General features: G+C 61.9%; 4 protein-coding genes and 1 non-coding gene across 10 annotated transcripts; 3 read left to right on the forward strand and 2 right to left on the reverse strand.

The window, feature by feature from the left end:
- The first annotated feature begins 680 nt into the window (after nucleotides 1–680).
- Nucleotides 681–6,779, forward strand: DUSP26 (dual specificity phosphatase 26). The gene is made up of 4 exons (XM_023940753.2): nucleotides 681–967; nucleotides 3,981–4,253; nucleotides 5,319–5,527; nucleotides 6,160–6,779. Exons 2-4 carry the CDS (start codon nucleotides 4,075–4,077, stop codon nucleotides 6,357–6,359), a joined length of 588 nt encoding a protein of 195 aa, XP_023796521.1. The 5' UTR covers nucleotides 681–967; nucleotides 3,981–4,074; the 3' UTR covers nucleotides 6,360–6,779.
- Nucleotides 6,780–8,867: 2,088 nt separating this feature from the next.
- RNF122 (ring finger protein 122) lies at nucleotides 8,868–16,082 on the forward strand. Of its 5 annotated transcripts, none has more exons than XR_015279775.1 (8): nucleotides 8,868–8,949; nucleotides 13,202–13,358; nucleotides 14,011–14,056; nucleotides 14,316–14,357; nucleotides 14,732–14,814; nucleotides 14,892–15,031; nucleotides 15,083–15,321; nucleotides 15,493–16,082. XR_015279775.1 is itself a non-coding variant. In XM_086865556.1 (6 exons), the coding sequence occupies exons 1-6, from the start codon at nucleotides 8,925–8,927 to the stop codon at nucleotides 14,995–14,997; spliced, it is 459 nt and encodes a 152-aa protein (XP_086721682.1). In that variant the 5' UTR covers nucleotides 8,872–8,924; the 3' UTR covers nucleotides 14,998–16,082. The 5 variants fall into 5 exon arrangements, 2 of the variants coding, with proteins under 2 accessions (XP_086721682.1, XP_086721683.1); XR_015279776.1 differs by having other exon boundaries at nucleotides 8,872–8,949; nucleotides 14,735–14,814; XR_015279777.1 differs by lacking the exon at nucleotides 14,316–14,357 and having other exon boundaries at nucleotides 8,872–8,949.
- Nucleotides 16,083–17,410: 1,328 nt separating this feature from the next.
- On the reverse strand, nucleotides 17,411–17,504 carry LOC111945316 (small nucleolar RNA U13). The gene has a single exon (XR_002871599.1). It is a non-coding gene; the product is annotated as a small nucleolar RNA U13 (small nucleolar RNA).
- Nucleotides 17,505–18,089: 585 nt separating this feature from the next.
- TTI2 (TELO2 interacting protein 2) lies at nucleotides 18,090–21,654 on the forward strand. Of its 2 annotated transcripts, XM_023940752.2 has the most exons (7): nucleotides 18,091–18,785; nucleotides 18,997–19,183; nucleotides 19,607–19,699; nucleotides 19,967–20,151; nucleotides 20,632–20,775; nucleotides 21,194–21,356; nucleotides 21,520–21,654. In XM_023940752.2, the coding sequence occupies exons 1-7, from the start codon at nucleotides 18,211–18,213 to the stop codon at nucleotides 21,598–21,600; spliced, it is 1,428 nt and encodes a 475-aa protein (XP_023796520.2). In that variant the 5' UTR covers nucleotides 18,091–18,210; the 3' UTR covers nucleotides 21,601–21,654. The 2 variants fall into 2 exon arrangements, with proteins under 2 accessions (XP_086721829.1, XP_023796520.2); XM_086865703.1 differs by lacking the exon at nucleotides 21,520–21,654 and having other exon boundaries at nucleotides 18,090–18,785; nucleotides 21,194–21,510.
- MAK16 (MAK16 homolog) lies at nucleotides 21,623–25,793 on the reverse strand. Its single transcript, XM_023940751.2, has 10 exons — nucleotides 25,528–25,793; nucleotides 25,169–25,218; nucleotides 24,864–24,973; nucleotides 24,550–24,614; nucleotides 24,079–24,230; nucleotides 23,424–23,478; nucleotides 23,256–23,330; nucleotides 22,642–22,755; nucleotides 22,433–22,489; nucleotides 21,623–22,200 (listed from the first exon to the last, which is right to left on the reverse strand). Exons 1-10 carry the CDS (start codon nucleotides 25,540–25,542, stop codon nucleotides 22,012–22,014), a joined length of 882 nt encoding a protein of 293 aa, XP_023796519.2. The 5' UTR covers nucleotides 25,543–25,793; the 3' UTR covers nucleotides 21,623–22,011.
- Between the last annotated feature and the right edge of the window lie 240 nt (nucleotides 25,794–26,033).

A 26,033-nucleotide genomic window follows, 5' to 3' on the forward strand; every position in this document is an offset into this window, starting at 1 on the left:
AATTCCTGGGTTTCAATCAAGCAGGAGTGGGGGAGGGCACGCCATAAACCTCGGGATGTGCCTGGAACAGCTCATTTCCATTCTTCCTCGGGTTGTTTTTCCCACCACACTCCCACTTTCTGATCTGAGTCAAACTTTTCTCTGGGAAAGCAGCGCTTCAAAGGGAAAGGGAGCATATTCTGCCTGGAAAATGTTTAACTGAAACATTGCAGCACTTGTGAAATGAATGGTGGCGTTTAGAAGCTGTCAAAACAACAAAAAATAAAAAGCTTCAATCGTCAGTTCCCTTTTTTTTCCTTTTTTTTTTTCTTGTGGTTGTTAATTTTTTTCCCCCTTGGGCAAAAAAAAAAAAAATAAAAAAAAAATATTCCCTGACTTTGACTTGTAAAATAGGAATTTGTAAATTGTCTTAATTCAGGATGGGGCCATGGAACCACGGAACGAGGTGATCTTAAAGGTCTTTAAGGAAAATCCTTCCCAAACCATTCTCTGATTCGATATCCCCACACAAACCCAAGGTTTCTTTTCTTTGCAAAAGGAGAAAATCTCACCGAGCCCTGGATGTACAAACGGGGGACGAGAACAGCTGGAAATAAAAAAAGAAATAAACAAAAAATCATGGCTTGGAGACGGCTGCAGATCCCCGGGGAGGGCAACCATGTCCTCAGCACCACCTCGGCAGCTTCTCCTCCTCTCCCTGCGGGCGGGGGAGGAGGAAGGACAGCGGGGCTGCCCGAGGATTTGGGGACGTTGTTGTTGTCGCTGTCGCTGCTCCGCGGTGCCCGCGCGTGTCCCTCGGTCCCCTCCGCGCACAGCCTGGCATAAACAACGCTGCCTCTGGCCATGTCATGCCTTAAAATAGATGTTCCTACATCAGCCTCTCTCCGGCGGCGGCGGCAGCAGCGAGACATGGCCGACTGGAGCTGATCCCGCTGCCTTCGTGCCCCGGCTCCCGGCCCTCGCCAAGGTACGCTCGGGGGTGGCCGAACCCTCCCCGCGGGTCCCGGGGTGTCCCTGAGCCGCGGGGCCTCGGCTCGGCTCCTTCCTGCATCCCCTGGGATCGTCCCTGCTTCCCCCGGGATCGTCCCTGCGTCCCCCGGGATGGTTCCTGCTTCCCCTGGGATCATCCCTGTATCTCCTGGGATGGTCCCTGCATCCCCTGGGATCGTCCCTGTATCCCCTGGGATCGTCCCTGCTTCTCCCGGGATCATCCCTGTATCCCATGGGATTGTCCTTGCATCCCCCGGGATCGTCCCTGCATCCCCCGGGATGGTCCCTGCATCCCCCAAGATCATCCCTGCATCCCCCGAGATGGTTCCTGCATCCCGCACCTCTCCCCACATCCCCAGGACCATCCCCACATCCCCAGGACCATCCCCAGGAACATCCCCACATCCCCAGGACCATCCCCACATCCCCAGGACCATCCCCAGGACCATCCCCACATCCCCAGGACCATCCCCAGGACCATCCCCAGGACTATCCCCACATCCCCAGGACCATCCCCAGGACCATCCCCACATCCCCAGGACCATCCCCCCCCTCCCAGCAGGGCACAGGGCCCGGGGCAGCCTCGAGCGAGCCCCGGATCTGCTCCCAGAGCGGTGCCCGGGAGGTTCCAGGAGGGCTCCAGGGGCTGTTCCCGGCTCCGGCTGCGGGGCAGAGCCTCTCCCCTGAGCCCTCGGGGGGGCTGGAGCCGCTGCAGCCTGGCCTGGCTGGGGACGGCTGCTTTTCCAGCCAGCTGTGGCCACAGGAGCGGCTGGAATTTCTCTGTTCCAGCCCTCTCGGTGATCCAGCAGCTCCTCAGCTGCCGTGCCCCAGCGCTGGGGACTCGTGGCTGTGCTGCAGCCAAGGTCACCCAGGCCTCCAGGCACACACCCTGCCCTTTCCCAGGCCGGCTTTGCCAAGCCCGAATTCCCAGCCTGGAGGAGCCCGGGTTGGATGGGAGCAGGGAGGATGAGTCGGGCTGGGACCCCGGGCAGGGGCTGAGCTGTGCTGGGGGTGACACCAGGGCAGGGGCTGAGCTGTGCTGGGGGTGACACCAGGGCAGGGGCTGAGCTGTGCTGGGGGTGACACCAGGGCAGGGGCTGAGCTGTGCTGGGGGTGACACCAGGGCAGGGGCTGAGCTGTGCTGGGGGTGACACCAGGGCAGGGGCTGAGCTGTGCTGGGGGCTGGGGGTGACACCAGGGCAGGGGCTGAGCTGTGCTGGGGGCTGGGGGTGACACCAGGGCAGGGGCTGAGCTGTGCTGGGGGCTGGGGGTGACACCAGGGCAGGGGCTGAGCTGTGCTGGGGGCTGGGGGTGACACCAGGGCAGGGGCTGAGCTGTGCTGGGGGTGACACCAGGGCAGGGGCTGAGCTGTGCTGGGGGTGACACCAGGGCAGGGGCTGAGCTGTGCTGGGGGCCGGGGGTGGCACCAGGGCAGGGGCTGAGCTGTGCTGGGGGTGACACCAGGGCAGGGGCTGAGCTGTGCTGGGGCCCGGGGGTGACACCAGGGCAGGGGCTGAGCTGTGCTGGGGGCCGGGGGTGACACCAGGGCAGGGGCTGAGCTGTGCTGGGGGCTGGGGGTGACACCAGGGCAGGGGCTGAGCTGCCCCCCTGGCTCTGGGAAGGGACAGGGTGACCCCCCTGTGTCCCCCTGGGCTCCCTCCGAGCTCCCCCTGCCCTCGCAGTGTTCTCCTCTGCCTTGCCAAGAAATGGCCGGAGGCTCTGGGGGCTCCTTCCTCCTGCTCCGCTGGCTGGAACCCCGGGAATGGCACCGGGGACAGGGACAGGGACAGGGACAGGGACAGGGACAGGGACAGGGACAGGGACAGGGACAGGGACAGGGAGGCACAGGGGAGGCTCCCAGGCAGCAGCAGGAGGTGAGGAGGAGAATTTCTCCTCCTGAGGGAGCACAAAAAGCTCTCTCTGACCACATCTGAGAGCAGGAACTGCTCGGGGGAGGGTCCTTGCAGATGTGATCTGTGCCCTGGAGGAGCTGCTGGGTAAAAGGAGCTTTCTCATGCCCTGCAGTTAACCCTTCCCACCCCAGAGCAGCCCTGGGTGCTCCAGAGCAGCTGCAGGACCGTGCCCACAGCGGGTGAATCCTGCCCCACCCTCCCTGCAGGGTTTTGTGCCGCTCTGGAGGAGGCTGGGCCCTGGCCAGGCTGCCTGGTGCCATATGAAATCCTCCACCTGTTCGGGGGCTTTTCCTGGCCGGGCTGGTGCCGTGCCCAGAGCTGGCCGCCTCTCCTCGCTCCCAGCGCAGCTTGGCAGCGCCAGCCCCGAGCTGGCACCGTCCCCTGGCAGCAGAGGCGGGAGGTGGTCCTGGGCATCTCCTGCCAAGGTGGCCTCAGCCCAAAGGCTGGAGCGAGAGCCCGTGGGGGCTCGGGGTTCTGGCTGCCTCCCCAGCCTGGCAGCAGGAACTCCTCCCCAGCGGTTTTCCTTCTTGGAAGGGACATGGGGAATGCTCCTGACATCGGCTGCTCTGGGCCGGTGTTTGCACAACAGGGACCGAGTGAGAGGTCCTGGATTGCAGCACCACAGAACCCCCAAATCCCTGAGGCTGGAGAAGCCCTCCAGGACCATCGAGTCCAACCTGTGCCCGATGTCCCCAGCCCGGGCACTGAGTGCCATCTCCACTTGTTTCCTTGGTGACTCCAAACCTCCCTGGGCAGTTCTGATTCCTGACCGCCCTTTCTATGAGGAAATTCCTGCTGCTGTCCATCCTGAGCCTCCCCTGGCCCAGACTGAGGCCGTTCCCTCTCCTCCTGTCCCTGTTCTCTGGGATAAGATCCCAAATCCCCCCGGCTGTCCCTCCTGTGCAGAGCCAGAAATTCCCCCTGATCCCCCTTTTCCCCAGGCTGAGCCCCTTTCCCAGCTCCCTCAGCCCATCCTGGGGCTCCAGCCCCTTCCCAGCCCCACTCCCTCCCCTGCTCAGCCCCAGCCCTGGGTGAGGAGCCGTTTCTCCTGACAGCATCTCCACTGCTTCCCGACAGGACCGTGGGTGGCAGCAGCAGCAGAAGTGACCCCCAGGCCCCTGTCCGGCCTCCCCGCCCCCACAGGCATGCCTTGTGGGTCTGGGCAGCTCCCATGGCTTTCCTGTCCAGGTTCTACAGGAACAGCAGCAGGTCCCCGAGCCGGGCCCCGCGGGACGAGCGCGGGAGCCACCCCATCCTCAGCGTCTTCGAGCTGGAGCGGCTGCTGTACACCGGGAAAACGGCCTGCAACCACGCCGACGAGGTGTGGCCAGGCCTCTACCTGGGAGACCAGTGAGTGTGGCCAGGGACGGGGACAGGGGACAACTCCGGGGCAGTGGGGACGTCTGGGATGGGGAGGCTGGACCTGGTCACTCTGCACAGCTCCCTGAAAGGAGGCTGTGGGCAGCTGGGCTCGGTCTCTTTCTCCAGGCAGCACTGACAGAACGGGAGGACACGGCCTCAAGCTGCACCAAGGAAATTTAGGTTGGATGTTAGGAAAAAGTTTTGTATTGAAAGAATGATAAAAGTACTGGGGTGTCTGCCTGGGGAGGTGGTGGAGTCACCATCCCTGGATGTGTTTAAAAAGAGATTGGATGTGGCACCTGGTTCTGTGGTTTAGTTGAGGCATTATGGCTGGGTTGGACTCATGATCTTGAAGGTCTCTTGTGATCCTGTGATCCTGTGAGTCAGTGATCCTGTGATCCTGTAATTAACTGATTCAGTGATTGTGTGATTGTGTGATTGTGTGATTCAGCAATTCAGCAATTCAGTGATTGTGTGATTCAGTGATTTTGTGGTTCTGTGATTCAGTGATTCAGTGATTCAGTGATTGTGTGATTGTGTGTTTCACTGTTTATGTGATTCAGTGATCCTTTGATTCTGTGATTATGTGATTGTGTGATTGTGTGATTCAGCAATTCAGTAATTCAGTGATTGTGTGATTCAGTGATTGTGTGATTCACTGATTTTGTGGTTCTGTGATTCTGTAATTCTGTGTTTCATTGTTTCTGTGATTGTGTGATTCTGTGCTTGTGTGATTCCGTGATCCTGTGATTCCGTGATCCTGTGATTCCATGGGGAAGGTGAGGCAGAGCAGGATGTGATGGGTGTGGAGCACAGGGACCAAGAAGAAAGGTGAGCAGGGAGGTCCCAGCTCTGCCAGGCTGGGGTGGGCACAGGTAGGTTGTCCACGAGCTGTGAGATTGCCTTAAAACCCAAGAACCTCAAAAATCCACCAGGCTTTTACATCCAGCTCTCTCAGCCAGAAACGTTTGTCCGGGACAGCATTTCCAGCGTGCTGGGACACTTCCAGTGGTCTGAGGTGTCCCCTCCATGCTGTGCCCGTTGTCCCTGCAGAGATATCGCGTCCAACCGGCGGGAGCTGCTGCAGCTGCGCATCACCCACGTGCTGAACGCCTCGCACTGCCGCTGGCGCGGCGGCGCCGAGTACTACGAGGGCACCGGCATCCGCTACCTGGGCATCGAGGCCCACGACTCCCCCTCCTTCGACATGAGCCCCTACTTCTACCCCGCCGCTGACTTCATCCACCAGGCCCTCAACGAAGGTCCCTGGGCGAGGGTCTGGGACAGGAGAGGGACGAGGCGTGGGGGGAGCTGGGGGTGGCCTGGTGGTGGCTGTTGTGAAGGATCCTGGGAAACGAAGGTGTTTTGGGGCTGGGAGGGTGTGTCCTCATGGCATCACCCCGATGGTGTCACCTGATGGCATCACCTCAGTGGTGTCTCCTCATGGCATCACCCCAGTGGTGTCCCCTGATGGAATCACCCTGATGGTGTCCCTTCATGGCATCACCCCGATGGTGTCCCCTAATGGCATCACCTCAGTGGTGTCTCCTCATGGCATCACCCCAATGGTGTCACCTCCACAGGATCACCCCAATGGTGTCCCCTGATGGCCTCACCCCCTCCCCAGAGCAAACAGGCTGGATGACAGCACTGTCCCCTCGGGTCACAGCCCCAGCCTGTGCCCTGAGCTGCCTCTGGACCTGTTCTGTCCATTTTGGGCTCCCGGGACACACTGGCACCTTTGCCACCAGGGAGACCTTGGTGCCTCACAGCCCCTCACACCCTGCCAGGTGCTGCCCACCTGAGCACGGCTCCAGGGCACGGCTGGCTTCTCCCCAGGGTTTCCATTGGGATTTTTCCGGCTCTGCTGTGACGCAGCTGCTGTGCCCCGCAGGGAGGATCCTCGTGCACTGTGCCGTCGGGGTCAGCAGGTCGGCCACCCTGGTCCTCGCCTACCTCATGATCCGCCACCACATGCCCCTGGTCGAAGCCATAAAGACGGTCAAGGACCACCGTGGGATCATCCCCAACCGCGGTTTCCTGCGCCAGCTGGTGGCCCTGGACAACGCCCTGCGGCTCAAGAGGAGCTCCTGAGGGGGCTGTGGGCACAGTGGGGGCTCTGCCCGCCCCGCTCGGGTTCTGCCCATGGCTCACCTGCAGCCCCCCTGGCTCAGGGGGTGCAGCCCAGGCCCTCCACCCGCAGCTCTGCCAGCCAGGGAGGCCTGGCCATGGCCTCCTTCCCAGCCTGCTCGCTCCAAGGCGCCTCCGGGGGGACCCGGCCCCGGCACCCGGCACCCTGTGGCCTCCAGGGAGCCTTCAAGGCTTTGTTGTCCCCCCCTGGCATGGGTGTCCCTCCCTGCCGGGACACTGCAGCTCTGTGTGTCCCCTGTCGTGTGTCCCATGTGTTTCTGGTGATGTCGGGCCTGGTGTGGGCTCAGGCCAGCTCCTGTCGTGGTGTTTGGGTGTTCTCCGTGCCTCGTGTCACCCTGTGAAAATAAAGGCAGTGCTAAGGAAGAGCCTGGCCACGCCTCGTGAGCGTGGGGCTGCTGAGGCTGGGCTCTGTCCTGGGTCTGCTCAGGCTGGGCTCTGTCCTGGGGCTGCTCAGGCTGGGCTCTGTCCTGGGGCTGCTCAGGCTGGGCTCTGTCCTAGGACAGCTCAGGCTGGGCTCTGTCCTAGGACAGCTCAGGCTGGGCTCTGTCCTAGGACAGCTCAGGCTGGGCTCTGTCCTAGGACAGCTCAGGCTGGGCTCTGTCCTGGGGCTGCTCAGGCTGGGCTCTGTCCTGGGGCTGCTCAGGCTGGGCTCTGTCCTGGGACAGCTCAGGCTGGGCTCTGTCCTAGGACAGCTCAGGCTGGGCTCTGTCCTGGGGCTGCTCAGGCTGGCCTCTGTCCTGGGTTTGCTCAGGCTGGGCTCTGTCCTGGGACAGCTCAGGCTGGGCTCTGTCCTGGGGCTGCTCAGGCTGGGCTCTGTCCCAGGACTGGGGACACAGCAGCACCCAAGTGCTCAGGGCTGAGATGGACCCCAGTGCCCCAAGATTCTCAGTGTAGGGATCAAACCTGAGCCCAGCTCAGTGCCCAAACCTGAGCCCAGCTCAGTACCCAAACCTGAACCCAGCTCAGTGCCCAAACCTGAGCCCAGCTCAGTACCCAAACCTGAACCCAGCTCAGTGCCCAAACCTGAGCCCAGCTCAGTGCCCAAACCTCAGATCCTGCTCAGGGCCTGTCCTGGGGTTGCCCCCTCTTTTACCCAGCAGTGAGGAGAAAGTGGGGCTGGTGGGAAGCAGAGCCGGGCTGGCAGTGCCAGGGTCACTCAGGTGGCAGTGCCAGGGTCACTCAAGTGGCAGTGCCAGAGTCACTCAGGTGACAGTGCCAGGGTCACCCAGCCAGGCTGGCAGTGCCAGGGTCACTCAGGTGATAGTGCCAGGGTCACTCAGGTGACAGTGCCAGGGTCACCCAGGAGAGCTGGCAGTGCCAGGGTCACCCAGCCGGGCTGGCAGTGCCAGGGTCACTCAGGTGGCAGTGCCAGGGTCACCCAGCCGGGCTGGCAGTGCCAGGGTCACTCAGGTGGCAGTGCCAGGGTCACTCAGGTGGCAGTGCCAGGGTCACTCAAGTGGCAGTGCCAGGGTCACTCAGGTGGCAGTGCCAGGGTCACTCAGGTGGCAGTGCCAGGGTCACCCAGCCAGGCTGGCAGTGCCAGGGTCACTCAGGTGGCAGTGCCAGGGTCACCCAGCCGGGCTGGCAGTGCCAGGGTCACTCAGGTGGCAGTGCCAGGGTCACTCAGGTGGCAGTGCACCTCCAGCACGAGGTGGCCGTGCCAGTGTCCCAAAGGCAGCTCTGAATGGGCACCCGAGCTGTGACAAACATCCCCAGGAGCAGCAGGGCTGGGTGGGCTGAGCCCAGGAGGTTCCAAGGCCAGGAAGGGGTGTCCTGGTGGCACTGGTGGCACTGGTGGCCCTGGTGGCCCCGCCAGCCCTCATTGTCCTCCCGCTCCCGTTATAGCTCCATTCTTCCTGAGCTTCCGGAGACCCCGGAGCGGCGCTGGGCTGTGCCGGGATCATGGAAAGGGGAGGGAGAGGGCCCTGGGGGCCGCGCAGGGACAGCTCCGTGCCTTGGGGCACAGCAGGACCAGTGCCAGCAGCCATCTGCCACCGCTGGGCGTCCCCGAGCCCCTGCTGGGCGTCACAATCCCACTCTAGTTCGGCTTGGAGGGACCTTAAAACTCATCTCATGGCACCCCCTGCCATGGCAGGGACATCTCCCAGCGCCCCAGGCCGCTCCAGCCTGGCCTTGGGCACTCCCAGGGATCCAGGGGCAGCCCCAGCTCCTCCGGGAATTCCATCCCAGCCCCTCCCCACCCCCTCGCAACGATGACATTTTCCGGAAGATTTAACTGAGGGTGTCCCAAACCTGACACCGAGACCCCCGGGGAGCCCCGAGCCCTCGGGGGGTGCCCCACAGGTCCCTCGGGCGGGTCCCTGCTTCCACCTGGGGCAGGTGATGCCCCGGGCCGGGACACTCCGGGCTGCGGCCGCCCGGGCACCGGAGCTCTCGGCGGGGCGGGGACGGGCCGGGGGCGGCTCCGGGGGGGCTGCGGGGCCGGGGCGGGGTTTTCGGGCTCGGCCATGGCCCGGAGGAGCAGCCGCGGCCCCGCGGAGCCGCCCGATGCCCCCGTTCCAGTGGTGCCACGGTGAGAGCCGGGAGGGGCCGGGCGGGTGGGCAGGGGGTGTCCTGCCCCGGGCACCTCTGGGCACCCCTTGGGCATCTCCGGGCACCTCCGGGCATCCTTCGGGCATCCTCCGGGCATCTCCGGGCATCCCCCGGGCGCCTCTGGGCACCCCTTGGGCATCTCCAGGAATCCCTTGGGCATCTCCGGGCATCCCCTGGGCACCTCTGGGCACCCCTTGGGCACCTCCGGGAGCCTCTGGGCACCCCTTGGGCACCTCCGGGCATCCCTTGGGCATCTCCGGGCATCCTCCGGGCATCTCCGGGCACCTCCAGGCACCCCTTGGGCATCTCCAGGCATCCCATGGGCACCTCCAGGCATTACCCAGGCATTTCTGGGCATTCCCCGGGCATCTCCGGGCATCTCTGGACATCCCCAGCCATCCTCCAGCCATCCCAGGCATCTCTGGGCATCCCTTGGGCATCTCTGGGCATCCCCCGGCTCCTGGAAGCCCCGGTGTCCCCGTTCTGCCCCCGGAGCTGCGTGTCCTGCCCGGCTCTCCGGGAGAAAGCGCCCGGAGAAATGCACCGGCCACGCTTTGGCTGCTCGCACCAGACCAAAAACCAACCTCCAACTTCCTTCCCTGTGCCCGCAGAAGAGGAATAAACTCATTTTCAGGGGCCCACGGCCCCTCAGGGTCGCGCTGGCCGCGAGGAGCTCTCAGGAACGCCAGGCTGAGTTCGCTCGTGCGAGGGTTCAAAGGAGAACCGGGTTATTTTGGGGAGCGAGGAGCGGAGAAGCTGCGCCGGGAATTCCATCAAAACCCTGCCCCAGCAACAAAAGCTGAGCTGGATTTATGAAAGGGTTACAGCCTTTGAAGCTAAATATAAAACAGCAGCGGTTTCCTGTCCCCTAACACATCCCTGGGGGCGCGGGGGGCGCCGCAGTTGTCGCGCACATGTGGCAGCGTTTCCTGCAGGGAATCCTCCGCGGCAGCTCCGGGCTCGGCCGTGCTCACAGAACCTCCCAAAGATGAGAGAATTCTGCTTTCCCGAGAGCAGCCCCGGCTCCCTCAGCCTCCCGAGGCTTTGGGGACAGCGGGACAGAGCCCAGCCTTGTTCCGAGCCCTGGGCACCCGCCTTGTGCGCTTTGGCTCTGAGCCCCAGGCTCACAAATATTTGGTAAATCAGAGCCGGTGCAAAAATCCCATCTGAACCTAAATGGGTTTATTCAGAATGTCCCGACAGCCGCTGTGGCCTGAGCTGCTGCCTTGGGTTTCAGCTCCTCCTTTGCAGCCCGGCTTTCCCTCCCGGTGCTCGCCTGGAGCTCAGGACTGTGCAGGCCCAGGGAAATTTATCTGGGGAACTTTTTATTGATTCGGGGGCAGCTCCTCATCCCTGACTTGGCTTCAGGAGAGCTTTTTGCAGGGAGCTTTTTGCAGGGAGCTTTTTGCAGGGAGCTTTTTGCAGGGAGCTTTTTGCAGCATCCCAGCAAAACCGACATTCCCCGGCCTCAGTGGGAGAGGAGGAAAATGAGTTTATTTCACGACCTGCTGAGTTTTTTTTGGTTTTACTGAACAGGAATTGGGGTGAGGGAGAAACTCTGCTCAGCAAAATCCCTGCTCAGTGGGGTGGGAGAAACCTGTGGGTCCCGACTGGAAATGCAGCAAAATGTGGGGTCTGAGGGGCCAAACTTGGCTTGGCTGGAGCACGGGGGGCTGGAGGAGCGGGTGGGGAACAGGGCTGGGAGAGGAGGAGGAGGAGGAGGAGGAGGAAGAGGAGGAGGAAGAGGAGGAAGAGGAAGAGGAGGAAGAGGAAGAGGAAGAAGAGGAAGAGGAAGAGGAAGAGGAAGAGGAAGAGGAAGAGGAAGAGGAAGAGGAAGAGGAAGAGGAAGAGGAAGAGGAAGAGGAAGAGGAAGAGGAAGAGGAAGAGGAAGAGGAAGAGGAAGAGGAAGAGGAAGAGGTGCAAACCACAGCTCTGATGAGCCAAATTGGGCGTGGGCTCCTCCTTCCCCGAGGAGCTGCGGGAGTTCACAGTTGGACACTTCTGTGGCCGAAGCGGAGCCGTGAGCACCCCTGGGGCAGGAGAAAGGCACCGGGGCTCCGTGGGCGCTTCCCCAGCTCTCTGCAGATCCCTCTCCTCCCGTTTTTCAATTCAGTGCTGGCTCCGGCCCTCGGGGGGGCTGGTTCTGGTGCCAAGCCGGGAGCTGGAGCTGGGTTGTTCCCCTGGGTGTCCCTCAGGCCCTCGTTTCACATTGGTCAAGCCTGGATTTGATCCATTCCCCTTGAACTGAAACCTCGGGCAGGGTTTAATCAAAACCATCCAGCACGCCCAGGGAAGGGGCTGGGAGGGAGAGGGGCTGAGCTCGGCAGGGACCCCCTGCTCCAGGTCCTGGCAGCTCCTCCTCACATGCCATGGGCTCTCCTGGAGCAGCAGAGGGAATTTCCCTGGAGCTTGGGAGTGCCTGAAGGCCCGTCCAGCGGGAATGCCCCTGGCTGAGCTGGTGAGTCCCAAAAGGGCCCTTGTGGGGTCAGGGATGGGATTTCTGCCCCACGGGAAGGAGCAGAGCACGGGGGCTGGAGCAGGAGAGGAGAGGGGGGTGGCTGGGGGTGGTTTCTGGGATGGTGAGCTGGGTTTTGAGCCCCTTAGACCAACCCAGAGGGATGTGCTGGGGCTCTCCAGCCCGTGCCCCACCACCAGGTGCTCCAGCATTACCTCATGTCTCACTCAGTGGGTTTTTTTTAGAGCTGTGTTTTGTTCTGTTCTATTTTGTTTTGTTTTGGGGTGGGGATTTTTTTTTGGAACATTTGTCAATCATTTCCAGCAAGGAAACAGCAAAAAATCACAAACCTTTCCTATTGTCTCTTCCTGCACCTGGTGGTCCCAGGAGCAGCAGGACCCGACAAACACATCCTCCCTTTCCCTCGGTGAGGTGGAGGATGGATTGTCTCCGGTGACTGCAGGAGAAGTGGCAGGAAAAGCCCATTTCCTGCAGCCCAGGCTGTCCCCTGGTGCAGCTGCACAGCACCAAACCTCTGTCCCCAGGGCCAGGTGGCTCCTGGCTGCGTGGTGTGGCTGTGGCATGGATGGAACACGGGAATTCACTCAGCCCAGCCCAGCAGATTCCTGGGAAAGGCTGGAATTTCGGAGTCTCAGAGGTGCTCGGGGTGCCCAGGCCGGGCTCCTGCTGTCCCCTGTCCCCCTGGGTGTCTCCCCTGCTGCAGGAGGTTCTGCTGCTCGCTCCTCCCTGGTCCTCCCAAATACCAGCCTGTCCCAGGGAGCAGGCGGAGGGGCTGGAATTAAATCCAGGAGTGCTCCTGGAGGAGTTGTTTGATGAGGAGCAGGGCGGGAGGAAGGGGCTGGGGAGCTGCTCTGTGGGCACAGATGGGGCTGGGGGCTCCTCTCCTTTCAAGTGAGAAATCAAAGCCCCGGCTCCAGGGGCCAGAGCCATTCCCAGACATAAACCGGGGATTATTCCGTGTGGGAGCCCGGCTTTGCAGCAGCTCTGAGCAGTGCCAGGGGGCTGGGGCTCCCTCCTGGGCTGGCTGTGCTGTCACCAGCCCTGCGTGACACACACATGTCCCCCGTGGTGGCCCTGGGGTGGCAGCTGTGCCTTTGCTGGGACAGGACACTGGGTCAGCTGCTGCTGACACCGAGGACGAAGCAGCCACTTGCTCCTCCCGGGGCGATGACAGCCGCCAACTGTTCCCGTTTTTCAAGCTGTTCTTCAGCTCTGTCCTCCCCTAAATCCCTTTCCAGCCTCCCTGGGCTCCCCTGGAGATGAAAGCAGGGCCTCCTGCACGGATCCTGCCAGGGCTGCTGCTGGAGGAGCAGCTGTGGAAATGCTGCTGCCACCCTGGGCTGCTCCAGGGCAGATCTCCGCTCCCAGGAGAGATCTCTGCTCCCCTTCCTGGGGAGATCTCCATTCCCTCTCCAGGGGAGATCTTCTCTCTCCTCCAGGGCAGATCTCCATTCCCCTCCAGGGCAGATCTCCTCTCCCCCTCCAGGGCAGATCTCCATTCCCCCTCCAGATCTCCGCTCCCAGGGCAGATCTCCTCTCTCTCTCCAGGGCAGATCTCCACTCGCCTCTAGGGGAGATCTCTGCTCCCAGGGCAGATCTCCTCTCCAGGGCAGATCTCCTCTCCAGGGCAGATCTCTGCTCCCCGGACACAGGACGTTGTCTCGGTGCTGCTCTTTAGCAAACTCTGGAGGGGACAGAGCCAGCCCAGGCTCTCTCTGCTCTCTGCTCTAATCGCTGAATTTCCCTTCCCCCTAAGGGTGCTCCTGCAGCCTGGGGCTGATTTACCCCAGTAAACCCTGCACGATGCCGCCCATCACCTTCCAGGACCTGCCCCTCAACATCTACATGGTCATTTTCGGCACCGGCATCTTCATCTTCGTGCTCAGCCTCATCTTCTGCTGCTACTTCATCAGGTGAGCCGGGGGCTCGGTGTCCCTGGCCATTCCCAGATCCCGTTTTGTCCCAGAAAACGGGGCCAAACCCCGTCCCGGCGGCCGGAGCAGGGCAGGAAGCGCAGGAAGGGGCTCCTGTTTTCCAGGGAACGTGCGAGGGCCGCGTCGTGCGGGGCAGGGAAGGAAGGATGTGCCTTTCCCTGCTCTCCCTGCTATTTTTAACCCCAAAAGCCGAGGCTGCAGCTGCTGCCCCCCGCATCCCCCAGGCGTTTTTGGAAGCGCGTTTTGGGGCCGGGGCTGGAGGAGAGGCCGCGGTTCTGTGCCGGGCGCTTTTCCCTGGCCCAGGTCGCGCTGGGAATTCAGCCCGAATTCGGGAGCCACATTCCTGCCCTGCGAACGACTCCCGAAGGCGAACACATCCCCGTGCCACCCCGGCCACGGCAGCTCGGGATGCTCCGGCACAAGCGGAGCCGCCGATCCCAAAGCCCGGGCGGGACGGGCGCGCTCCCCGGGGTTTCAGCCGCTCCCCGGGGTTTCAGCCGCTCCCCGGGGTTTCAGCCGCTCCCCGGGGTTTCAGCCGCTTCCCGAGGGTTTCAGCCGCTCCCCGGGGTTTCAGCCGCTTCCCGAGGGTTTTTGGCTGCCGAACTGACGGTGCCTTTCTCACCCTCCCCAGCAAACTGCGGCACCGGGCGCAGAGCGAGCGCTTCGGCTACAAGGAGGTAAAGCCGGGGGTGCTTTGGGGTGAGCGGGGACACAGCGGGGACACAGCGGGGACACAGCGGGGACACAGCGGGGACACAGCGGGGACACGGCGGGGACCGAAACCGCTCGTTCCAAGGCGCTGGGACGGGCCTGCCCGGAGCCCCCCGCGCCCCGCCCGGAGCCCCCCGCGCTCCGGCCGGCCCTGCCCGGTTCCCTTCAGCCCCTCCCGGGCATCGAGGTCCTGGTGGGAAATCCTCCCCTCCTTCTCTCCCTCAGGTGGTTTTGAAAGGCGACGCCCCCAGGCTGAACGTGCACGGGGTGAGCGGGACCGGCCCGGGCTGGGGATGGAGCTGGGATTAACCGGGATAACCCTCGGGCACATCCCTGGGATTAACCGGGATAACCCTTGGGCACATCCCTGGGATTAACCGGGATAACCCTTGGGCACATTCCCTGTGCTCAGGATCAGGCCGGGACAGGCTGGGGATGTGATGTGGGGATGGCTGGGCTGGGATAGGGAGGGAATCCCTCTCCTGTGGGAAGTTTGGGAACCATTTCCAGCAGGGATTTCCCGAGCCGTTTCCAGCAGGGATTTCCCGAGCCGTTTCCAGCAGGGATTTCCCGAGCTGTGCCATTTCTGGCAGGTTCCCCACGTTCACAGCCGCCCTCAAGCTCCGTCTCACCTCCCACAGCAGGCCTGCGCCGTCTGCCTGGAGGATTTTCGGCTGCAGGAGGAGCTGGGGGTGCTGCCGTGCCAGCACGCCTTCCACAGAAAGTGAGTGTGGCTGGCAGAGCGGGCCGGGAGCGCGGAATTCCCAGCGGGAATGGCCATTCCCGTGTTCCTGCCCGCAGGTGCCTGCTGAAGTGGCTGGAGGTGCGCTGCGTGTGCCCCATGTGCAACAAACCCGCGGCGGAGCCCCGGGCCGGCATCGGGACCCTCCTGGATGAGCTGGTGTGATCCAGCGGGATCCATTGTGATCCACCACGATCCAGTGGGATCCATGGCAATCCAGCGGAATCCAGTGGGATCCACCACGATCCAGTGGGATCCATGGCAATCCAGCGGGATCCAGTGGGATCCACGACAATCCAGCGGGATCCATCACGATCCAGTGGGATCCATCGTGGTCCTGCAGGCTTCACCACAATCCACCATGATCCAGTGGGATCCACTGCAATCCATCGAGATCCACCACGATTCAGTGGGATCCACTGCAATCCATTGAGATCCAGCAGGATCCAGTGGGATCCACTGCAATCCATCGAGATCCACCATGATCCAGTGGGATCCACTGCAATCCATCGAGATCCACCATGATCCAGTGGGATCCACTGCAATCCATTGGGATCCACCATGATCCAGTGGGATCCACTGCAATCCAGCTGGATCCATCATGATCCAGCAGGATCCATTGTGGTCCTGCAGGCTTCACCGCAATCCACAACGATCCAGTGGGATCCATGACAATCCAGCGGGATCCATCACGATCCAGTGGGATCCACTGCAATCCAGTGAGATCTAGCAGGGTCCATGGTGATCCAGCAGGATCCATTGTGATCCACCACGATCCAGTGGAATCCATGGTGATCCAGCGGGATCCACGGAAATCCAGCTGGATCCATCATGATCCAGCAGGATCCATTGTGGTCCTGCAGGCTTCACCGCAATTCACCACGATCCAGTAGGATCCACGGCAATTCAGCAGGATCCACTGTGATCCATCGAGATCCACCATGATCCAGTGGGATCCATCACGGTCCATCATGATCCAGCGGGATCCACTGCAATCCAGCGAGATCCAACGGGGTCTACGGCGATCCAGTGGCATCCATAGCGATCCAGCAGGATCCAGTGGGACCCATGGCGATCCAGCAGCATCCATTGTGATCCAGCAGGATTCATCGTGATCCAGCAGGATCCCACGGGATCCCCCGGCCCCACTTTGCTCCAGGCTCTCTCTGGAGCTGAGCCCCTCAGGATCCCCTCAGGGCAGAGGGATTGCACGGCTTTGTGTGAAAAAAGGATTAAATGGATGATTTTTAGCCAGTCTGAGCTGTGGCTGCTGCAGGGGCGGCTCATGGGGGACACAGGAAAGCTCAGGGGGCCCCAGTAAAACCCAAGGGGACCCCAATAAAGCTCAGGGGGGCCCCAGTGAAACCCAAAGGGACCCCAGTAAAACCCAGGGGGGCCCAGTAAAGCTCAGGGGGCCCCAATAAAGTCCAAGGGAGCCCAAATAAAGCCCAAGGGGGACCCAATAAAGTCCAGGGGGTCCCAATAAAACCCAGGGGGACCCCAGTAAAGTCCAGAGGGGCCCCAATAAAGCTCAGGGGGCCCAAATAAAGCCCAGGGGGAACCCAATAAAGCCCGGGGGGGGCCCAATAAAGCCTGGGGGGATGTCAGTAAAGTCCAGGGAGCCCCCAAAAAAGTCCAGGGGGACCCAATAAAACCCAGGGGGACCCCAATAAAGTCCAGAGGGGCCCCAATAAAGCTCAGGGGGACCCCATTAAAGCCCGGGGGGGGCCAGTAAAGCCCAGGGGGGCCCAGTAAAGTCCGGGGGGGGGGCAATAAAGCCCAGAGGGCCCCAGTAAAGCACAGTGTGGATGCTGAGCCCCCCAGGTGCCCAAGGAGGGGACACTGCTGGCCATGACCCCTTTATGTGGTGACAAAGTGCCCAAAACAGCATCGAGCTGCTGCCCCCCAGTGTCAGGACCCCCCCAAACTGTGCCCAGCTCAGGGTGGAACCCCCCCGATCTCCCCATTTTCGCTCATTTTTGACACGTCCAAGAGAGGATGATGACAGCAGTGACGTCACTGAGTCTCCCAGCTCTAAGGCACCCCAAGAACTGTGCCCACATCCAGTCAGACCCACAATCTCCCCGATTTCCCCAACTTTTCACATGCCCAAGGGATGATGACATCAGCAGTGACACCACTGACCCCTCCAGCGCCGGCCATCCCCCAAGCTGTGCCCCCAGCAGGGTGGGGCCCCTGATTTTCCCATTCCCAGTGTTTTTCAACACATCCGAGAGAACGTGATGTCAGCAGTGACGTCACAGAGAGCCCCGGAGCTGCGCACAACCCCTGAAATTGCTCGTTTCCACTGATTATCGTCACGGGAAGAAGATGGCGTGGCAGTGACGTCACATGCACCGCCCACGCCAAGGGGATGACGTCAGCAACGACACCACACACCCCATAACATTCGAATTGAATTGAAAGGAAGTGACGTAAAGCGATATCACCCAATCGGCTTTCACACCGAGGGGATGACGTCAGCAGTGACATCACAGAAACGCTCATAAGCATAGCAGGCTTTTTTTTGACGTTAGACGGATAAAGTGACGTCACGGTGACGTCAGGACCCCCCGGTGGTCAGATGGGACTGTGCCATGTCGTAACGCAGGGCGCACACGTCACGCAGCCGCGTGCCGCTCCCATTCATCATCTCTATGAACCGGAAGGATCGGCGCGACCAATCCCGCGCCCGAACCTAGCGCCGCGCCACTGCTCTGTCGGTCATGGCGACATCGCTGTCCCCCCGCAGCGCTCCCCGCCCTTTGTTTTATCCCCTCCGAGCCGTTCTTCCCGTGCCTTCCGTGCCGCCGTTCCCGGTCTCTCCGCCCCGCACGGCCGCTCTCTCCCGCACAGCGCTCATTAATTAGCGATGCTAATTTATTCACACAAAGCCACACCCCCGCCGCCATCGGCTTTACGGCAATCGGTGCGGGGGTTTTGCGACAGTTGGGGCGTGTGGTGCGGCTGGCGGCGGCGCGGGGCCGGGGCTGCTCGGGGGTCTCTGAGGGGGTCTTGGGGCTGCTCGGGGGGTCTCTGAGGGGGACTTGGGGCTGCTTGGGGGTCTCTGAGGTGTCCGGGGACCTCTGAGCGGGTCCCGGCAGTCTCTGAGGGGGTCTCTGAGGTGTCCTGGGGGTCTCTGAGAGGTCCTGAGGGTGCCTGAGGTGTCCCAGAGGTGCTCGGGGGTCTCTGAGGGGGTCCCGGGGGTCTCTCGAGGGTCTCTGAGGCGGTCCCGGGGGGCTCTCGGGGGCTCTCTGAGGGGGTCCCGGGGGGCTCTCTGAGGGGGTCCCGGGGGTGTCCCGCGGCTCCCCGCTCGCAGCGATGTGTCCCTAGCGGGGTTCCAGGCCGGGAAGGTCCGGCCGGGGCCGGTGTCGGGCCATGGCCGGGAGCAGCCCGAGCCCCGAGCGGGCTCCCGGGGCAGTCCCGGCGGAGCAGGCGCTGCTGCTGGCGCTGTCCGAGCGGCCCGCAGCGCTCCGGGAGCTGAGCGCGCTGCTGCGGCCGGCGGATCCGCGCTCCCTGCTGGGCTCGGCGGCGCTGGGCGAGCTGGCGGCGGCGCTGGGCGAGCTGGGGGCTCCGCCGCGCCGGGAGCAGGACGGGCCCGAGCCCCCCGGGCAGGACGCGGCGCTGGCCGAGCGAGCGGAGAGCGTCGGGGCCGCGTTCCTGCTGCTCCTGCAGAAGCTGGAAGCTGCCCGGAGGCAGCGGGAGCTGGGCACGGCCGCGGTGGGGCCCGGCCTGCGGCGGCTGCTGGGACACGCGTTCATCTTCGCCGTCACGCACAAAGAGCAGAGGCCCTGGAGCACGGCGGGGACTCGGGCGGTGGCTCAGGAGCTGCTGGAGAGGCTGGTCCAGGTTGAGGGCTGCGGCTCCGTGGAGGAATTCCTGAGGGGAAAGGAAGGGGAGGAGGAAGGAAGATTCGGAGTGGTGATGGGGCTCCTGAAGCAGGAGTTAACCAAGTGAGTGCAGCGTGTTTGGAGGGTCTCTGTAGGAAATACTGGGAAACGGAGATGAGGCTCAAGAGATGATAAACATGAAACCAGGAGCTTTACAAATGCCCAGCAGCGGAAGGTGCTGGGGAGTGGTTGTCAGAGTTTGCTGCCAGCTGAGAGCCTCGAGTGCACGGGAAATGAGCACTGTGTGTTCCCTGAGCTGTGTCTGTCTCTCCAGAGACACCTGGAAGCGTAACCCTGCCTCCAAAGACGTGTTCTCCTGGGCTCTGCTCCGCGTCAGCCGGCCCTGGCTGTGCCCACACCTGGAGCGGGTCCTGCCGCCCGCGCTGCTCCTCTCCGATGACTTCCAGGAGGAGAACAAAGTGCTGGGAGTGCGCTGCCTGCACCACATCATCCTCAACGTGGTGAGGGAGGGAGGGCTTGCAGCGCTTTGCCGGGGTTGTGTGAAGGGAGGGTCAGCCACAGAATGTCCTGGGCTGCAAGGGACACACAGGGATCAGAGTCCTGCCCTGGCCCTGCTCAGACACCCCAAGGATCTCATCCATGGAGATTTTCTGGCAGCCTCGAGGCTGTGCCCATTCCCTGGGGAGCCTGGGCAGTGGCTGCACCTTCTGGGGAAAGCACCTTTCCCTAAAATTCAACCTGACCTGGCACAGCTCCAGCCATTCCCTGGTGTGGGTCAGATTCCTAACCTCTGCTCCTGGTGCATGGCTGGGTTTAACCTGCACGTCCAGCAGCTCCTCACACTTCCCAGGGTTTGGGAAGGGTGAGCTTTCCTTGGGTTTTTACTCTGCCCAGGAGTAACGTCCTGCTCTCTGTTGTTGCAGCCAGGAGCAGATCTGTGCCAGTTCAACAGGGCCCAGGTGGTGTTCCACGCCCTCTACAACCACCTCTACTCACGGGAGGCCCCTCTCATCCAGGTAGGATGGCTGCACTTGGGTTTGAGGTGCCTTGGGGCAGCAGCAGCCCCTCCGTTTAAAGCAGGAGGCTGAGCCTGTTCCCTGTGGCAGTCCTGTAAAGTAACTCAGTAGATTCCAGGAGAATAGCACAGAGGGAGGAGCTCGTGCCTCCTGTCCCATTCCAGGTGGGCAGGGAAGGGGTTTGAAGCACTGTGGGTGGCCACAGGGTTGGGGTTTGTTGTTTTTTGGAGAGCAGGAGCTCACATTCCCCATGTGCCCCCAAACCAGGCAGTGCTGCTGTGCCTGCTGGACCTGCTGCCCATCCTGGAGCGATGCCAGCGGCAGCAGGGCCATGGCAGAGCCACGGCCCCCTGGGACCAGGTGCTGCAGCTGGTGCTGACCCACATGGAGGCCGAGCATCGGCTGGCGCTGCGCAGGGTCTACGCAGGGACCCTGCCCGCCTTTGTCACCAGGTGAGACAGAGGGGACAGGGGCACCTGAGGGGCTGGGAGCTGCACCTGGGGTCCTGCCCACCTTCCTGAGGGGCTGGGAGCTGCACCTGGGGTCCTGCCCACCTTCCTGAGGGGCTGAGAGCTGTTCCTGGGGTCCTGCTCACCTTCCTGAGGGGCTGGGAGCTGTTCCTGGGGCCCTGCCCGTCTTCCTGAGGGGCTGGGAGCTGTACCTGGGGCCCTGCCCACCTTCCCAAGGGGCTGGGAGCTGTTCTTGGGGCCCTGCCCGTCTTCCTGAGGGGCTGAGAGCTGTTCCTGGGGTCCTGCCCGTCTTCCTGAGGAGGAGAGAGCACAGGGATGGACCCACCCTTGGTATCCAAGGGCATGCTCCCTCCTCAGGGTGTGTTTTTGGGATCCAAGGGTGTCTACTCTCCCTTCTCAGGGTGTGTTTTTGGGATCCAGGGGTGTCTACCCTCCCTCCTCAGGGTGTGTTTGTGCCTCCAGACTCGGCATCCTCATCGTCAGGCACCTGAAGAGGCTGGAGCGAGTCATCCTGGGCTACCTGGAGGTGTCTGATGGCCCCGAGGAAGAGGCCAGACTGGGAATCCTGGAGACTCTGCAGTGCACCATAGAGCACGCCTGGCCCAGGTACCTCTGGGGGGATTACACACAGAAAAGCTGTCCTGGCATGAATGCTTCATTCATGAGCATTCTATCCTGAGCATTTCCACTTTAAGGTCCAAAGTTAGTTTTTCTTGAGGAAAAGGCCCTGAAATCCTAAGGGAGAATCTGTCCCAGGAAGTACCCACTGGCATTTCTCAAAAACCTGGCTCCAAAACAAAGCTGGGTCCTCATTTTGTTCCTACTTGTGCTTGTTCCAAAAGCACAAATTAAATCACTGTGGGGTAAGCCCTGTGCTGTGGCCTGGGCTGGGTCCATTCCTAGCAGCATCCTGAGGCTCCTGCATGTCCAGGGCTGTCCTGGCACCAGTCCTGCCCCACAGCAGCCCCAGCTATGCTGTCCCCTGGCTCGGGCAGGCTTTGGGATGAGGTGTTTCCCTTTGCAGGATGCCCTGCAGGCTCCCCGTGCTCCTCAAGGCCCTGCTGAGGCTGCTCTGGGATGTTCACACAGAGCGGGGCCCGACACCCGAGCCCGTCAGAGCTGCCCTGCTCCACAGGGCCACCCAGTGCCTGATCCTGCTGGACCGCTGCTCCCAGGGCCAGGTGAAGGTGAGGCAGCAACCTCTGTCCAGCAGGATTCTGCATTTCCCCCATCCCATAATGGCTGGATGTGGGATTGATGGGGGTCAGCCTGTGCTGGGCTGCACAGGGGAGGGTGGGTGACACCACAGCGGAGCACCAGGGCACTGGGAACGCTGCTGTTCCCCTGCAGGTGCTGCTGGAAGGGGTGCACAGCAGCTGCGAGGAGAACCGCGTGCGGGAATGCCTCAGGAAGGTGCAGGAGAGCACCTGAGGTGCTGACACTGCTCACCCCCTTTGGTACAATAAAACTTGTATTTATTTAAGAGTTCTGTCGTTCTCGTCCCACCTGTGAGCCCCACACCTCCCCCAGACACATCCAGCTGCCCCCAGGGCCACGGGAGGTTCCTCCAGCCTCGCAGGGAGCAGCAGAGCTCCCCAGGCCAGTCTGGGCTGAGCTTTTGTGGTTGCAGAGGAGGTGGGGATGTTCCTTTGGGCTTCACCTAGTCGTACAAACTCACTGCAACCACTGGGCTCGGGACACAAACCCTGCTGCTGCTGCTGCAGAAAATGAGTGGAGTATGAAACCAGCAGTTCCCGAGGGTCCTGTGAGGGGTGGAGGTGGAGTCAGGCCCTGGTGACACATCTGGAGTTGTCAGTCCGTACAAAATGGGATCAGGGGGCCTCAGGCTGCTTTTGTCTTGCTGCTTGGCTCTGTTTCCCCTTCGTACTCTATCTCAATGTAGCGACGTTTTCTCCTGGCTGGGCCCTTCAGGGGTGTTTTCCCTTTAGATTTGGAGTGGGAAGCTTTCTCCTCCACTTCTTCCTCCTCTTCCTGCTCCTCTTCACTGCTTGTCTCCAGCTTATCCATGTCCTGAGGAAGAATTGAGTGACCAGAGTGATGTCAGAGCAGGTTGTGTAACTAAACCTCCTCTTTCCCCAAAATCACCTCGATCCCATTCCGCAGTCCCTGGCTCCAGAGGAGCTGGGCTGGGGTCCCACTGTACAATTCTCTTCCACAGCTCTGATTTTGCTGCCCCAGAGACACCTGAGGGTGGAGGTGCCCAAGCAGCTCAGCCTCACTTTGTACCTGGTGCTTCACCCACCTCAAAGTCGCTGAGCTCGCTCTCCTCTGCTTCCACAAACTCCCTTCTGTCCACGTCCTGCAAGCAAAGCAGCACAGGCAGGGACTGAGCTGTGTCATGGAACAGCCACCAAGGCCACCACGAGGTTTTTCTGAGCTGTCCTGAGCTCTCCTCAGCCAGCAGGAAAGGAGCAGCCCAGCTCAGCACCACAGCAGGGCTGGAAGCTTTACCTCCTCATCATCCTCCTCTTCCCTCTCTGCATCCGACTCGCTCTCGCTCTCTGCGTCTTGCTGTTGGAGGGCCTTGTCAAAGGCGTGGATGGGGAAGTTGTAAATGTCTCCATACTGAAAAGAAAATTGGGATTTTCCATAAGGAGAAAGATGGACTTTGGGCTGGGGGGCACTGAAAGGCTGCATGGGGCAGCCTCAGACTGAGGTGTGGATCAGCCCCTTCCCAACTCTGACCCCACGCTCCTGCAGAGAAGATGAGGGGAGCCCTTGTGTTTTGGGGCTCCCTTTGCACAGAAGAGAGAGGAGCCCTTGTGTTTTGGGGCTGCCTGGGCACCAGAGGGGAGCCCTCGTGTTTTGGGGCTTCCTGTGCACAGAACAGAGGGGAGCCCTCGTGTTTTGAGGCACTGCACAGATCAGGAGGGGAGCCCTTGAGTTTTGGGGCTCGCCAGACATCAGAGGAGAGCCCTTGTGTTTTGGGGCTCCCTGTGCATAGAAAAGAGGGGAGCCCTCATGTTTTGGGGAGCCCTCGTGTTTTGGGGAGCCCTCGTGTTTTGGGGAGCCAGGCACTCCCCACGCCCCCAGGGGCAGCAGTGTGAGCTCTGTGTGAGCCTCACCGTGTCCTGCTTCAGCCTTTCCAGCAGCTCCTTCTCGATGGCATTGTCCAGCTGGGCAGCAATCAGAGCTTTCTCCTAGGGAACACAAGCAGCTGTGTGAGGCCGAGGGGCAGCGGGGACAGCAGCGGTGGCAGCAGGTGACACCAGGTGACACGGGGCCATCGGTACCTCTCGCCTGTTCTCGCGCCTCTCGATCTTCCTGCGCAGCGGCACGAGCTTCCTCCTGCAGGGAACAGGCACTGGGAATGTCACAGCCTCCAGCAGCAGCTGCTGCAGCATTCCCAGCATGTGGAATGGCCTGAGGTTTGGGTGCCTCAGGGTAAGAAGGATCTAAAGCTGTTGGAGAGCGTCCAGAGGATGGGGAAAGCTCTGGAGGGGCCACAGGAGGAGCAGTTCCTCCCAGGGAACAGCTCTGATCCCTGCTCTGTGACAGGGACAGGAGCAGGGAATGGCTGGAGCTGTGCCAGGGCAGGGTCAGGTTGGATTTTAGGGGAAGGTTCTTGCCCCAGAGGGTGCTGGCACTGCCCAGGCTCCCCAGGGAACAGGCACGGCCCCAAGGCTGCCAGAGCTCCCAGGAGGAGCTGTTAGGGTGTCTGTGCAGTGCCAGGATTTGGGATCAGTGATCCCTGTGGGTCCCTTCCAGCACAGGACATTCCCTCAGTGCATTTCTACACTGGATTCCTGCAGCTCTTCCAGGCCAAATCCACCTGAAACCCTCAGGAAAACGGGGACCAGCTCTGTGTCCCAGCAGTGACAGCAGCCAGCAGAGGGGCTCCAGAAGCCAGCAGTGGTCACTTGCATGGTCACTCCCCGTGTCCCTTACTGTCTCTTGAGGGTCAGCTTGCGGATGCGGATCAGGTACTGCGTGATCTTGGTGAACCTCTGCTTGCACTTGTGCCGGATGAAGCGGGGCCAGTAGATGAGGTTCTCGTCGATCTCCTCCAGAGCCTTCTCGTAGTTCTTGCTCAGCAGCACCTGAGGGACAGGGGAAGGGCTGGTAACAGAGCTCAACACAGCAGGGACCCTTGGGAGGGGCTGCACTGCTCCCACAGCCAGGGAATCACTAAGGAAAAGCCCTCCAAGGTGGATCCCACCTTGTCCCCAGCACTGTGTGCACCTCCAGGGATGGGCATTCCAAACCTCCCTGGGCAGTTCCATGGCCTGACCACCCTTTCCATGGAGATATTCCTGCTGCTGTCCACCCCGAGCCTCCCCTGGCCCACCTGGGGGCCATTCCCTTGCCTTGCTGCCCTCCGTGGGGACAGAGAGCAGCTGTCACTGTCCCCGAGCTCACCCGCTCCCAGAGGCGCCGGGGAAACGCCGCCCGCTCGATCGTCTTCATGTAGAGATAACAGCGACCTGGGGACAGGGAACAAAGCCCTGAGCCACTCCCCAGAGCTGCCCTCGGCCACTGCCACCCTCCCCTCCCTGCCCAGGAGCTCCATCCCAAAACCATCCAGGCTGGAAAAGACTGCCCAGATCAAATCCAGCCTTTGGTGCACACCTTGATCCCAGCCCAGGGCACCGAGTGCCACATCCAGGCATCGAATGCCATGACACCTCCAGGGATGGGGGCTCCAAATGCCCTTTCCAGGAAGGAATTCCCACCTTTCTCCTCGCGGACAGTGGCGTACTGGCTGTTGGCCAGCGGGCAGGAGGAGCGGTTGCACAGCCCCGTCAGGTTGTACTCATTTCGGCAGAAATTCTGCGTTTTGGTGCTGGAAAAAAGGGGACAGGGAATTAACGAGGGAAGGGCAGGAAGACCCCACTGCTCCCGCAGCTCAGCCCACCCTCTGTGACTCTCACAGGCGGCCGTGGTGGCACAGAGGTGGCACTGTGGGGTTTGGGGGGTACCCGAGATGTGCCCCCCCTCCTTTCCCTGCTGGATCTCCCCACAGCCCCCCCAAACTCACGTCATCTTGTAGGAGCAGAACTGCCTGTTCCCCAGCATGCTCCAGACAACCTGCGGGACAAACAGCGGGTGTCACACCGGGACAGCCCTCACCCGGCCCCGGCAGCCTCGGGGGGCTCCGAGGGGGACACCCCGCAAACATCGGGCTTCCCTCGGTGCTCCCCGGGCAGGGAGAGCGCGATGCCGCAACGAGCACAGGCCCAGCACATCGGCTGCTGCCAAGTCCCCGTTCACACCCCCCGGTCCCTCTGTCCCCCTCGAGCCGCAGCCCCGCTGGGGACACGGCTCCCCCGGCCACGCGGGACGGGCGCACGGCCCGGGCGGGCTTTGACACGGGCCCCAAAGAACGGTCGGACTCACATCGTCCGAGTGCATGGTGGCGGCGACAGAGGTGGCGGCGGTGACAGAGAAGGCAGTGACGGTGGCAGTGGTGGCGGTGGCAGCGGTGACTGACGACGCTGCAGGTCCCAGCCGCGCGGTCTAGGGCGCCGCCATTACAGGAAGGGGCGGGGCGCGCCAAGTCTCGCGAGAGCGAGGCCCTGAGGGCGGGAAGGAGGGCGGGAAAAGGGCGGGAAGGAGGGCGGGAAAAGGGCGGGAAGGAGGGCGGGCCGTGCTGTCATGGCGGCGGGGCCGCGTCCCCTCAGGGCGGTGATCAAACCAACCCTTACTCCAACAGACCCTGAGGGCCCCCGAGCGATGTGTTTGGAACAGGTTAATTCTGCATTTTGGAGCCGTGGGGGAAACTGCAGATTCTCTGCCTGATTTTTTCCTCAGAGCTTCTGAGACCCCCGTGTGCAGCACCGCATTAAATACAGCGATCTAACTGGCTTTGTTGGCTAATTCTAAACCGTATTCCCAGCTCAGTT

Source organism: Cyanistes caeruleus, chromosome 29 (assembly GCF_971803275.1).
Source record: "Cyanistes caeruleus chromosome 29, bCyaCae1.hap1.1, whole genome shotgun sequence".
In the NCBI taxonomy this organism is placed as follows: Eukaryota; Metazoa; Chordata; class Aves; order Passeriformes; family Paridae; genus Cyanistes; species Cyanistes caeruleus.

Bases quoted from the DNA above. Each gene is read 5' to 3' on its own strand.
- RNF122 (XM_086865556.1), top strand. From the start codon at position 8,925: ATGCCCCCGTTCCAGTGGTGCCACG. The intron at 13,359-14,010 runs GTGAGCCGGGGG...CACCCTCCCCAG, and splicing joins TTCTGCTGCTACTTCATCAG to CAAACTGCGGCACCGGGCGC. The intron at 14,057-14,315 runs GTAAAGCCGGGG...TCTCTCCCTCAG, and splicing joins AGCGCTTCGGCTACAAGGAG to GTGGTTTTGAAAGGCGACGC.
- MAK16 (XM_023940751.2), bottom strand. The intron at 24,615-24,863 runs GTGGGAATTCCT...CCCTGTCCCCAG, and splicing joins CACTGTCCGCGAGGAGAAAG to GTCGCTGTTATCTCTACATG. The intron at 23,331-23,423 runs GTACCGATGGCC...TGTGTTCCCTAG, and splicing joins GGCGCGAGAACAGGCGAGAG to GAGAAAGCTCTGATTGCTGC.
- TTI2 (XM_086865703.1), top strand. From the start codon at position 18,211: ATGGCCGGGAGCAGCCCGAGCCCCGAGCGGGCTCCCGGGGCAGTCCCG. The intron at 19,184-19,606 runs GTGAGGGAGGGA...CTGTTGTTGCAG, and splicing joins ACCACATCATCCTCAACGTG to CCAGGAGCAGATCTGTGCCA. The intron at 20,152-20,631 runs GTGAGACAGAGG...TTGTGCCTCCAG, and splicing joins CTGCCCGCCTTTGTCACCAG to ACTCGGCATCCTCATCGTCA.
- DUSP26 (XM_023940753.2), top strand. From the start codon at position 4,075: ATGGCTTTCCTGTCCAGGTTCTACAGGAACAGCAGCAGGTCCCCGAGC. The intron at 4,254-5,318 runs GTGAGTGTGGCC...TTGTCCCTGCAG, and splicing joins GGCCTCTACCTGGGAGACCA to AGATATCGCGTCCAACCGGC. The intron at 5,528-6,159 runs GTCCCTGGGCGA...TGTGCCCCGCAG, and splicing joins CCACCAGGCCCTCAACGAAG to GGAGGATCCTCGTGCACTGT.